General features: G+C 38.5%; 1 protein-coding gene across 1 annotated transcript; it reads right to left on the reverse strand.

Annotated features, from left to right (window-relative positions):
• Nucleotides 1–3,064: 3,064 nt before the first annotated feature.
• On the reverse strand, nt 3,065–4,120 carry LOC137721327 (late embryogenesis abundant protein At1g64065). Its single transcript, XM_068460426.2, has one exon. It carries the CDS (start codon nt 3,807–3,809, stop codon nt 3,147–3,149), a length of 663 nt encoding a protein of 220 aa, XP_068316527.2. The 5' UTR covers nt 3,810–4,120; the 3' UTR covers nt 3,065–3,146.
• Nucleotides 4,121–14,164: the final 10,044 nt, after the last annotated feature.

Consider the following 14,164-nt stretch of genomic DNA (forward strand, 5'->3'; position numbering starts at 1 on the left):
CAAATAGATTTTATAAAAAAAATTGAAATTAAAAGGTTAAAAAAAGTAAATTTGGTTGTGGCCATTGGATTTCAGGTAAGTACAAGTATATCGATGTGATGGTAGAGGGTGACAGGTTGTTGATGGAGAAGAGAAGCAAGTATACAAAGATTCAGAAAAGAGAGAAAGAAGATGATAGGAGAAGTCCAGAAAGAAGGAGCATAAAATAATAGTTTAATAAAATAAAATGAAAAGAAAATAGTGTAATAAAATAATACTTTAATTTATATAAAACTATTTCAACTATCGGGTCAGTCACAGTTTCATACCTCGTCTTTAAAAAGTTTCAATGTCATACCTCATCTTACGATTTATTACAATTTCATATCTTCCGTCAGTTTGTCTGTCAATTCTTCCGTTAAATAGTGACGTGGCTTAAAAAAATTAATAAAATATTAAAAAATAATTAAATAAAATCATTTAATATTTTTTCCCTTTCCATGGGGGACCCACCCCCCTAAACCACCCATATCTCATTCGTCCCCCACTTCTCTCTCTTGCCGTGCCCAGAACCCCCTAACTCACTTGGGTTTTTTCATCTGCTATTCCCTTTCCTCCCGTATTCTCTTTCCCTTTCTTCCTTTCACTCTACAACAGTAGCCTCGTTGGCCCCGAACCCAGATCCTACCTGCTCCTGTCTTCCCCCAAACTTATCAAATCAAATCAAATCCCAAATTTTCTTGGAAAATCCTTCACTGCAAACCCAAGAACCTATCGGAAACATTTATTTTCCTAGGGACAAAACAACCTCGAGAGAAATTTTTTGATTCAGATTAAGGGTTGCTTTCCCCAAATTTTCTTTTCTGGCTTTGGTGGGTCGATAGGTAGGGACTGATTCAAAAAAATAGTGGTGAAGATGATAAGGTGGCGACCATGGCCTCCTCTGACAACAAAGAAGTACGAGGTGCGGTTGGTGGTGCGGAGGCTGGAGGGTTGGGACATTGTGAAGGAGGGTGCAAATGGGGCCGGTCCAGAGGACAAAGAAAAAAGAGGACAAGTGGACGACGGAGATTAGGTGAAATGGATCCAAGGTCAAGGTCGGGGCAAAAGATTAGGTGGAAGGGATCCAAGGGGATGGCAGATGAAAAAACCCAGGTGGGTTAAGGGGGTTCTGCGCACGACGAGAGAGAGAAGTGGGGGATGAAGGAGATACAGGTGGTTTAGGAGGGAGGGGTGGGTTCCCCATGGAAAAAGAAAACATATTAAACGATTTTATATTTTTCATTTTTAATATTTAATTATTTTATTAATATTTAATTATTTTTTTAAGTCACGTCACTATTTAACAGGAGAATTGATAGACAAACTGAAGGAATTTATGAAATTGTAACAAATCATAAGATGATATATGACATTGAAACTTTTAAAGATGAGGTATGAAATTGTGATTGACCTAATAGTTGAGGTAGTTTTATTTAATTTACCCTAAATTTTATGATTAAAATTTGACATCTAATTAGTTGATATGGACAATGATCAACCTATGCACAGTGGAGAAAAAATGTATGCATAAGTGTGTCTTCCTCTTCTGAAGGCCCTTATGATGGGCGAATTTCCTGATGAGGATCCTTTTCGAATCCTCTGTGCGGGAATCATAGGGATCCTCACATCTTAACCATTCATCGTACATCATGCTACTAATTTTTGTCAGGTACTATTTGTATTTAATTTTAAATAAAAAATTCAAATGATTTCCGACCACACGATGAACAATGAATAACTAAGATGTGATGATCCCTATGATCCCTACCGTTTGGATCCGAATGGGATCCAAATCCCAAATTTCCCTAGCTACGCTTGCCTCATTTTAGAACAAGAGGAACTAGAAGCTTGAAGAGATGAAAGAAGACGAAGAAGGATCTTATCCCATAACTATGTTACGTCAACATTTTACATTAAAAAAATATATATAAAAAGAGAAGTATGAGAAGAGGAAAAAGAAAAGGATGAGAATAAGAAGCAAGATATTTTTATTTTATTAAAGGACGAGAATAAAAAGGAAGATATTTTTATTTTATTTTATTTCATTATTATTATTTTTTTTGTTAAAAAGAGGAAGAGAATTTTACTCTTCTACTTTTGGTTTGTAGAGGGTTGGGCGACGTTTCCTTCCTTCTAGACTCTTTGCTGGCATGTAATAATCTTGCTTGGCGGTTTACTTTGGTTACCACACTTTTTCCAAAGAGCATGTTCCATTAAATAATATAAAGTATTATATTTGGGTAAGACCAACCATCCCAATAAACAGATAAGCAAAAAGTCCATAACAAATTGGGAAAGCTAGATAGACCCAATACTCCACCATCTCCGACGACGAGCTCAAGCGCGTCGTGATCGATCTCGACACCGACAACGACGGCTTCATTTGCCTTGACGAGTTCAACGCCTTCTGGGTCGTCAGCTCCAAGTTGTCGTCACCGGCGGGGCTGGGTTCGTCGGGTCATGTTGAACTTGGCTGACTTCAGACCACTCGGGAGCAGGATCGGGCAAGGATTGTATGACAGCTCTAGGCCCAGGTGTAAGATTTTCCGTTTTTTGGGTAATAATTGCCGGGTCCATAATTGCCCAATTGCCTTGACAATTGAGCATGGTTTGGAAGAACGAGGATTCTCTCCGATCATCTGTGTGTGATGTAGAAAATTATTTAATTATATTCGTTTATCGTAAATTAATCAGTTAAAAATTATTTTAAATTATTTATTTAAAATTAAAATACAAATAGTATCTGATAAAAATTAATTGTACAATTTACGATGAATAAATATAATTAAAGAATTTTCTGAATCCTTATAAAAAGAATCCGAAAAAGATCCTCACGTTTGCTCTCACAGGGGATACAAGGGATAGCTCAAGAAGAGACTATTTTGGTTACCACACTTACTATGACTAAAAAGAGGAAGGACAAAAAAAGGAGTTGGATGGTAAACTAAATATGAAAAATCCAATATGAGAAAAGTGAAGGAAAAAATCTATACAAGGAGCACACTCAATTCTTGTACTGTTTTACATATGAACATATGATATATGTCGTGTTCAAAAACCTATATTATTATTCCATCTTCTACTAAAAACACAATAAATAAAGTATACAAAAACCCCCATAAAACCTAGAGCTTAACCTTCCTCTTACATTTTTGTTCTTGAATTGCCTGGCTGGAAATATTAACAGTCATAGTACAATTCATTTTCACAATTACATGTTTCTTGATAATATTCAACAACTTCACCCTTCCTGGAATTCTAGAATAGCTACTCATGGTCATCAACCCAGAATTGAAATCCGCCCTCAAGTTGGGGTCGGACGTGAGCCGGTCTGTGATCATATCAACCGTGATATTCATCCTCATGGTCCGTCGAGCCTTAGCATGACCAGGTGCGCCATGAGCCTCCCCCACCACCACACCGTGATAATACAGGGTCGTGGTGGTGTTGGTATACTTGAACGAGGCGAAGTTGGGATTTTTCACCGACACATCGGCTATTAGTGACATGTTTGAGCCTGGCTTAGGGGCTGTGTTGTTGTTGATCAACTCCAGCCTTGTAATCGTGATCTTATTCATCTTGATCTTTGGCTCCTTCACACGGAACACAGTGAAAGCTAGTATTATGATCACAACGGCTTGGATTAAGATCACGGCTATTATGCAGCCGCAGCACTTGATGAACTTCCTTCGTCTAACTTTTTTCAAGTGAAAAGCAGCCTCATCGGCGTCGCTGCTTGGGTGGATAGCGGCAGGGGCTAGCGGTCTGACTTGCTCCCTGTCCACCATGGCTAGCTGAGAGAGGGGTTGAGAATTATAGAGATGAAGAAGAGAAGGGTTAAGGAAAGCCGAGGTTTGCAAGTGGAAGCTAATGTGGTGTACTTTATAGTGTTATGGTAGTGGTACTTAGGAACTGTGTCCGTGGACTTAATTGCTTTTTCTCCATGTTTTTTGACATTAAAAAGTAAAGAGAATCTTGTCTTTTGCCTACCCAAAATATCCGAAGCTGCTGAATGCTGACTTCCAAACAACAACATGAATTGAAGTTCACACATAATTAAGTGTATGAAGAAGCTGCTACATTTGAGGCTGCGACATAATCTCACGATGGAAATATTTATCTTGTTCTATTTTTAAGTGTGGAAAAGATTAAAATGGTTGTGGGACTTCATAGACCCAAAATACATGGGAAAAAACTTATGTAAGATGATCTCTTTAAGTATATGATTTCATTCAAATGATTTCATGTGTATAATGGAATTGTATTTAGCCAATTATTGTCACTATATCCTTATGATATATTTTGGGTTTGTACTTCTCCGTTTCCTGCTAGACACGCTTTGATGTGTGATACTTTATGTATTGGAGGCCCTTGTGACTCTATTGTTTAATTTAGTTTATTTCTTAAAATAAAAAAAAAACAGAAAAAACAGAAAAGAAAAAAAGAAGAAGACTTTCAATGGTTACTCGTCGTCTACGGCCAATAACATCCATAGCCACGACCGAATCCATGACGGTTGATCAAATTTCTAGTATTGCCAGCCTATTGAGGAACCTTATTTTCAAATGCGTAAAATGCGAAGGGGGCGATTGAATCATGCTACAATGATTGCTCTGAACTAACTAATTAAGTTACAAACATTGTGCAAAGATGCAACATCAAGCATCGAGACTTGTGCCAAAGTCTAATTATAATATTTAGAAAATTTTGAGGGACAAATCTTAGCTGTGTCTCAAATCATCAATAGCTACACCAATGAAACAAACAAATCACTAATTTGTAGATGCATTGTCTCTATTAGTTAAGTAGACAAGTTTTCTGTCTCTACAAAGAAAAGTAGAGACACTTCCACCTCTGTACCTAGTGAATATATATTTCTTGTAGTGTCACATTGAAGTTCTTCTCAAATTCATGCCATTGTTCGTGGTACTTTAATTCGGACAATTGCACACCATGTTTCCAATAGCTCGGGTTTGAATCAATTATCCAATCGGAAGCATGCCTAACATGACGGAATTCATTCCGAAAATGATTGATTTTGTGCCGGCATGATGTCTCTTTTAAGAAATGTCAAATATGGTGGTTGCTGGTTCCTACCTGAATGAAATTTCAAAACCATTATTTCATTCAATTGACTATTGTCATCTAAAATACAAAAATATTATGTTCATTAGTCTCCCCACCAGACTTTTAACTACTTTCTCCACCTTATTAATTAAGTCCAAAGACGTCTTTCTTTTCCCGGCGCTCCATTTTTGACTATTTTTTTAGTTAGCATTATAACGACCTTCTATCTACCACCATAACTACACTACGAAAGGCTTGATAATGTCACAGGTATTTTTTTTATTTTTTTATTTTTATTTTATTGGTAGGACAACACTTGGGTACTAAATAGTAGAGCAAAATATAATTTGAAAAATTCTAGAGCTGAACCGTGAATTTTTTTTTTCTGAAAAAGAAAAAAAATATCCTTATTAAATTTGTAAGGTCCACATTTAATCCACTTGTAGTTCAACATCTCTGAGAGTATATTCAAAGTACATGTTAAAATGTCCACATTAACAATAATGGTAAAAAGAAAAAAAATGTCAATTCCTATGTGGAATGACAGCAGATGAAGTTGCTATCAAATTTGACTGGAGCTTCAAATATATTTTTAGTGGATAATAAATGGTTTTTATAATTTTTTGTTATTATCTTTTGTTTCAAAATTACTAATACAATTATGAGAAGTAAATAACATAATTAATAATAGTTTAAATTTAACATACGGTTGGAGAACAAAATTTACAAAAAATCAACGTGCCACTTATGCTTTCAGATTTAAATTTTTTGTTTAAAAAATTGACATTTTTTTAGACATGGTTTGAAGACCTGAGCAACTGAATACAACCTCATCAAGCTCTCTTGTCCATGATGAGGAGAAAAATCACACATTAAAAATATAATTAATCACTAAATTTTATCTTTAATACTCTCTTAATTGAATGTCAACTCAGTCAAGTAAGGAATCACAATCATATCCAATTAAAAGAACTTTAAAAATAACCTATGATATTATTTAAAAATAACCTAATAACTAAAATTCCAAAATCGACAAATCTGGTGACTAACAAGAATAACAAAAAATTAAAAAAGAAAAAACAAGAAAAGGAGGATAATACTGTGAGGGAGTAGAGAAAGAAAAGGAGCCGGAGAGAGCAACGTAGTTCGTTGGAAGTTGGAACGTTAAAAATCAACACAGCTTCTAGGTGTAAATTTGTGAATAACTTTTTTATTAAAAAGTAGGGGGAGAAATAAAAAAAACGGATGAGTATATCAGCATTCTAAATAAATATACATATTAAAATACTCAATGCGATCATTTTCACATATATATATATTTTTTAAAAGATGACTAATGTTTTGCAATTTAGAAAAATCAGTACGATTGCGTGGGGGGTGAGGATAGCCAATTAGGAAATTGGAATATGGTAAAGTGAAATGAGATTGGGTTGGATGAATTGAAAAGTCTGAGACTGTGAAGGTTTATAATCTTTTGGGCTTTAATTTTTTTTCTTAAATGGTTTGAATAAAAAATGTGAGTTGAATGTGATTTCACGTGGTTCTATGCTATTTAAACGGACAGAAGTTACCAAGTCATTTAATTCCTTGCGTTTTTTGTTTTTGGTCGAAAAGTACTAAGATACATTCAAAGAGAGGAAAAACCTTCAAAATTACAGTGGTAGGGGAAGGCATGTGTGGAGTGAGGATTCAATGGATTCTTTTTGTGAAGATTTCGGGAATTCTTAAATTACATCCGTTTATCGTATATCGTGCGGTCAGAAATTATTGTAAAATTTTTATATTTAAAATTGAATATAAACTGTACTTGTTTGGGCCCAAGATAATATTTGGGGTCGAGTTTAGAGTTGTTCTCGACCCAGTAACATTCATCTAGAATTTTGTCATGGGCTGTCCAGTCAAGGTCAGTCGAATCCTGTTGTTAGAAGGATTGGTTTAGATAAGGGTGAGGTAGTCGAACCCTAGTGAAACAAGGAGTCTTAAAGCTAAAGATGCTTAGGATTAGATGATGAATCTGGTTCATAAAGGAGCTTGGTTCAAAGTCCTATAGGGGTTAGGATTGGCCGAAACCTAATCAGATTGGGTTGAAGAATTCTAATCCGAGTACATTTCTAGTTTGACCATAAGGGGGGTTCATTGCTATAAAAAGAGAAGGGAGTGCATCATTCAAAGCCCTTCAAATCCTTATACCAATTGCCCTGCGCAAAGCTTCTTAACAACCCTAAGATTTTTTCCTCTTTCCTTTTCTTCTCACCAACACATCTTCAGTTTGGATAAATAGCACTATGAAGGCAATTGGCGACATCTTTAGTTTGGATAAACAGCAATGGAGCCGTAGAATTAGTCGAACAAGGAGCACCTACAGTTTGGATAAACAATACTGCTTCGAGACCAACTGGTTATTTATCCAAGTCTTAATCAATAAAGATTTCCGAGTCCTTGTTGGTAGAGGTCATCCCATCAGACTTCTCGGTGAAGTGAGGTGTTACCAGGTTACTAGGCTTGGCACATTGAAAGCTGAGTTTTATGATTGGATATTCTCACGTACATTTTAGAGTTCGGCATTCTGAAGGCCGAACCACATTTACAATCAATAAATTTATCTTTTTCGAGTATTTATGTCCGTACAGTCTAGTACTAGTTCGGTGTACTTATACTCCCACGAATATAATTACCAAGACTGAACCCGGCGCCAACGATTTGTGAACTTCGAATAAATTAGCAGCCTTGTCTTCTGGCTCTAAAACCCGGAGATAGAGACGTGTTCCTTCCTCGACCGCAATAGCAAGATTAGGAAGTCAGCAGCGCGCCCAACGCTACATCAACATATTTTACTCCCCAGCCGATGAGTTGGCACGCCCTGTGCACAACCGAATGACGTAGTTAGCAACACCTGAAGTCATAAGTAAAACACACCAAGAAAAAGATGTAAATCTTGGCGGTCGGACTTGTGATGCAGAAATCCCCACCAAAATGACAAAAGTCATTTTTGTTGAAGGATTGGTGGAGGATTGTGACGACGACGATGATGAGGCCTTTGATCCACCATCTAAATCTTTTCTCCGGCGCGATTTGAAGAACAGTCCTGGTAATTTGAATAAATGTTCAGCCGAGGTAAAAAACATACTTGAAGAGATGCGTGATAATAGCGATGTGCACAACAAATTGCTCGAAGTTCTGGTTAATAAAGTCCATGATATTGGACCTGCCGACCGACCCAAGCAGCCTCTGCTTCTAAAGAATAATCCCTTGACAGCGATACAGGCAGAGATAGGATCTGCTCGGCTCAAAATGATTGACTTAGAAAAAAATGGCGAACTAAGCAGCAGATCATTCAGAATCAATCTAGGAGAAGAAACGGCGCTTGTTGACATGGTCGAAGTCTGGCAAATGATTTATTTGGCTTTAAAAAAGGGGTTGCAGGTTCCAAAATTAATTCACCCATATCCACCCGTTGTAGAAAGGTTCGAGTATCTTAAGGGATTCAAGATTCCATATTTAGTCTTTTCGCTAGAGAATCATCCTTGTCTTCGTTAGAACACGTGGCTTGATTCACTGCTTAATGTGGAGATGTTAATAGTGATTTTCATAAACTACGACTGTTCAATTTCTCGTTAATCGACCCACCGTTCGCATGGTACATCAACCTCCCACCCAACTCTATCCAAAGTTGGGAGGAATTGGTCGAGAAATTTCATGAGCAATTTTATCGGCTAGGGATGAAAATGTTATTTTCTTCTCTGGCCAAGATGACTCAATCATCCAACGAGTCACCAATGAAATAGTTCAAATCAGCTAGAAACTGTGCCGAGTACCCCTCCCTGAAGTTGAGTTTGTTAGGCTTGCCCTGACTGGCCTGGACGTGGAACACAAAAAGACTTTCTTGGGGGCAAACTTCCGAGATATGTACAACTTGGCTCAACATGTCGAGCAATATGATTATTTGCTTAAAGAAAAGAAAATATCGAAATCTACAAAAACCCAACGGTATGTTATGCATTGGCTGAAGGCGAAGAGTCCCAATATGACAGTATAGATGCGGCCAAGATAGTAATTGACAAACCGTATGTATACAAGGTGCTGGCCCACGTTAATTCCAAAGATTTTAAAACCCGCTTGGCCTCTGTGGAAATCGCCATCAAAACATCAAAGGTCTACATTTTCGACATCATCAAGGCTGATGCTATCTTTGACCAGTTGTTACTTGCAAAAATTGTAAAGCTTCAGCCAGGGCATAATATTCCCAAGGTCGAAGATTTGAAGGGAAAGACGTATTGCAAATACCACAACTCAAACAAGCATACGACATATAATTATGTCGTATTTCGCGATGCCATCCAAAGTTGGATCGATAATGGCAAACTCAAGTTTCCCGAGAAACCTCTAATGGTCACTGACGTTGGTCATTTCCCTTCGGTGACGGTAAGCATGGTAGATGCTCATCTACCTAAGGACAAGAGAAAATGTAAAGTCGAGTTCATCCTAACGCAGTACGTCCCTAAGTAGAATTCTCGACTGCGATTGAAAGTTGATCTATCTTCGGATGAGCAACCCAAATACTTATCAAACCCAACTTATGCCGAGTCAATGTTGGATTCTAACACAAAGGAAATTGACGGGCTGATAATTTTACGTAGTCGGTGCTAATCAAACGTCATCATAACTAAGCTGAATGAACAACTACTTTGGGCTAAAGCACCGCAACTGGCGCCTGCAGTTGCGGTAACATCTCAAAAAGTGGTCGGTGCAGGCCAACGCCAGAAAGTTTTCAATAGGCTCATCCTTCATACACATAATAACAAGCCGTTTTTGGTTAGACGACGACTTGATTTCAATGTGTCATTTTACAATGAAGATTATTACGCGCTTAACTTTGGCAGCTCAAGTTCACCTGTGAACCGGCGAACCTTCAAGCCACCTGAGTCACGGGACCAACGTTAGTATAGCTATAACTCTCATACCAATGCGTATGCCGCGTTGTCCAAATTGCAGAATGTCGTCGCCAGAGAATAGATTGTATAGCTCGCCAACAAGCAGCCCAGGCTACCTTGGCTACCAAATGGCAGCCAAAAGAAAATATGGGAAACGAAGATGGCTGACAACCTTTGGCAATCATGACCAGACTGCTTCAAGGAAAGAAAGTAATCAATCGCGATTTTGAAACCATAATTGAAGAGTTCGAGAAGCGAATCAAACTCCTTCTTCGGCCTGGGGAGATGAAAGCTCGCCTCAAGCATTTTTGAAAGAAAGCCGAAAGCAAACTTCCTCCGCTACTTCCACAAGAGCCATTAATTAAAGTCAAACAGAATCGCCACCCGTCTTTCTCGGCGAAGCTTTGGAATACATGCGAGAGTTTTCACAAGAAGCATTCTGCTAAGGACTTGTACGACCTGTCAAAAGTTTCTTGATTTGGTGTTAACTTGCCCTGATGCCAAACAAATCATCCAAAAGTGGTCAAATCTGGGAATGAAGGCTAGGTTCCAACATATACAAGAGGCTCGAGTTCTTGGGTTTGAGGTAGAACTATATACTGATATTAATACTGCTGATCTTCATTTCTCTCTCGAAAACCTCCAATATTTGTGGTGCTATTTCGAAGTTTTCTTAGCTGTTTCTCTTTTTGGCCTTACGACAGACCAAAAAGAGCGCGTGGCATGTTTAGACGCTTACATGGACACAAGAGATGCCATAATCGCATATCAGGAGCAAACTCGTAAGGCTTTACAATCACAAGACCAAGTCCCAGCGCCAAGCGATCCAGTGGTCAAAATTCAAAACGAAATAGCTCCGATAGACATGTTGCAAAAACGTGTTTTCACTGCAGCCGAAGATGGCTAAGTGAGTAATGCCTATGAGTAAGGCACCTCGCCCGAAAATCCAAAAAACGGAAGTCACGACCTGATGGACCCTTCGATCCTCTACAACATAGAAATCAGCATGGTCCATGTCTTACCTGTAAAATTCTGGTCAACCACATCCCAACCAAATTTCCTAAACGGTGACTTGATCGTCGAGGAGGCCACGCAGATCGATTTTGTGGTCATCGAAAAAACTGAGCAAATAAGCAAAGAGGATAAACTTAAAACAGCTCTTGCCAAACTGTTTTCTTATTCTTCATATATTAATCTTCATCACTTGAAGTCATTGTATGTCACGGCCCATATTGAAGGATACCTGATTTCCAAAATTTTTGTCGATTGTGGAGTAATGGTCAACATCATGCCCGTTTCTATCATGAAAGTATTACATCGCTCCAAAGATGAGCTCATTTCATCAGGGGTGACCATGAGCAGCTTTATCAGTGACAAATCTCAGACTAAAGCAGTGCTTCCTTTAGAGGTGAGTATCGCAGGTCGAAATCACATGACCGTGTTTGTTATAGTCGACTCAAAGACTGAGTATAATGCATTGCTTGGTCATGACTGGATCCACCAAACTGGCTATATCCCCTCGTTATTATATCAAGTCCTTATCTTTTGGGACGGCAAATTGGCTATAATTCATCCGGCTGATAATCAGCCGTTCGAAGCTAATATGATTCAAGCTCGCTATTACGATGATCATGTTAGCTACATCACCTTGTAAGGTTTCAACGAAAAAGGACGGCCAACTAGGATCTCGGTTTAGAAAGCCATCGAGGTTGATGCCGAAACTGTTCAATAGGATTCTACGAGACTCGGGTTGGCTAACTTAATTGACGATCCCAATGCCTAATACTAAACACGATATATGCTGGGCCATAGTTTCATCTATCATGGAACGCCTGATGGCCCATTGGTATATTATTTCCAAGCAACCAAATTCTGGTGTGAACTTAGTAGAGTTCCTTGTTAAGGGAGGCAATGACTCAGTTTTATCACTTGATAAAGTCCAAGCTGCCCCAGCCGAGCTCGAAGACAGTCGACCCCAAGTCAAAGATTCGTTAGACGAAATAAACTTTGGAACGACTGATAACCTTCGACCTTTATTTATTAGTTCTTTGTTGCCCCAACCTATGAAAGCTGAGCTTTGTAAATTGCTCGAAGAATTTAAAGATTGTTTCGCTTGAAGTTACCATGAGATGCTTGGCCTGGATCAAACACGAATTACGCATCAAGGTTGGTTGTAAACCTTTCCTCCAATCCCTTCCTTCCTTAACGATTCTTGATAGAAGTTCAGCTTGGCATAAAACATGAACTTGTTTGACTTTTAAAAGCTGTTTTATTCGGACAGCTCGATACGTTGAATGGTTGGCGAATATTGTCCCAGTTTTAAAGAAAAGTGGTGCTCCATATATTTGCATTGATTTTCGTATTTTGAACTTGGCAACCCCTAAAGACGAATATACGATGCTGATTTCAGACTTGTTAATCGACGCTACAGCAAATCACGAGTGTTATCTTTTATGGACGGCCATGCTAGTTACAACCAGATTTTCATTGCTAAGGCTGATGTCCACAAATCTGCTTTTCGTTGCCCCAGGGCAATTGGGGCCTATGAATGAGTCATCATGCTTTTCAGACTTAAGAACGCCGGTGCCACATATCAACGCGTTATGAATACCATTTTTCCTGACCTGATTGGCACAATCATTGAGTTATATATCGATGATGTTGTGGTCAAATCAAAGCACCGCCGAATACATTTAGATGATCTTCGGTAAACCTTCCTTCATGTGTGCCAATATAATCTTAAAATGAATATTGCCAAATGCGCCTTTGGTGTATCGGTATGTAACTTCTTGGGTTTCCTTGTACATCATTGTGGCATCGAGGTAGATGAGAATAAAGCTTAAGCGATCATTGATGCTCCATCCCTAACAACCAAGAAGCAATTACAATCCTTGCTTGGCAAAATCAATTTCCTCCACCGTTTCATTTCTAACGTGGCGGGGAAGATGAAGGCTTTTTCCATGCTTTTGAAACTTAAGCATTCTGACAAATTCGAATGGTGCGAAGAACATCAAGACACTTTCACGTAAATCAAGGTCTCTTTCACCACCCTATTTGTCCTCATGCCACCTCGATGCGGTAAACCTCTTAAATTGTATATCTTTGCTGCTGAGGAATCCATTGGCTATTTTCTTGCTCAAGACAATGACACTGAGTGGGAGTAGGCCATTTTTTATCTTAGTTAGAACTGAGATAAATTATTCGGTTGTTGAGAAACTCTTTTTGGCTTTGGAGCACATTTCACGAGTTCAAAATACTGATGTAGATGAGTTGGTTCAAATAGCCTTCGGAGCATAACTCCTAAAGGGCGAACTAGGTCGAGTCATACTAGTGCCCGGCCTTGGTTAATCAATAAGTTCTCTAACACGACCACGTAATCCATACACGAGCTATGTCCCTACATTCGTTGTTGGAACAAAAGGATTTTATAGATATCTGCACGGTCGAGACATTACCAGACGATTGGAGAAGATTAATCATGCAAAATCTTGATAATCTCAGTGGCAAACACGACCGCAAGACAAGGGTGCACTCCACAAATTACATAATGTACCAGAATGAACTATACCGAAAAGGTGAAGATGGTTTGTTGTTATTGTGCCTCGGCCCGGATGAGGCTGCCCAAGCTATTAAAAAGGTACACGAAGGAATATACAGGGGTCATCAATCAAGATGCAAAACACGTTGGTTGCTCCACCGACATGGTTATTTTTGGCCGAGTATGTTAAAAGATTGCATTGAATACGCGCAAGGTTGTGTATAATGTCAAATCCATGGGCCTATATAGAGGGTCATGGCCGAAATAATTCACTCGGTTACCAAGCCATGGTCGTTCAGAGGATGGATCATGGATGTAATCGGCAAGATTAAGCCGTCTTCCGGATCAGCAAAGCATGCATTAATACTTGTAGTGACCGACTACTTCATCAAGTGGATCAAATCAAAATCATATGTTGAGTTAACATCCAAAAAGGTTTGCAATTTTGTAGAAGAAAACATTGTGACGAGATTCGGCGTACCAGAAATAATTATAATGGACAAATGCACGATTTTTACGGCCGACAGGTTTAAAGAATACACAAAAAGTTTGAAAATTTGACTCAAACAATCCAAGCCGTATTACCCACAGGCAAATAAACGGACCG

Source organism: Pyrus communis, chromosome 1 (assembly GCF_041283825.1).
Source record: "Pyrus communis isolate YQ-2024b chromosome 1, ASM4128382v1, whole genome shotgun sequence".
NCBI classification, from domain to species: Eukaryota; Viridiplantae; Streptophyta; class Magnoliopsida; order Rosales; family Rosaceae; genus Pyrus; species Pyrus communis.

Bases quoted from the DNA above. Each gene is read 5' to 3' on its own strand.
- LOC137721327 (XM_068460426.2), bottom strand. From the start codon at position 3,809: ATGGTGGACAGGGAGCAAGTCAGACCGCTAGCCCCTGCCGCTATCCAC.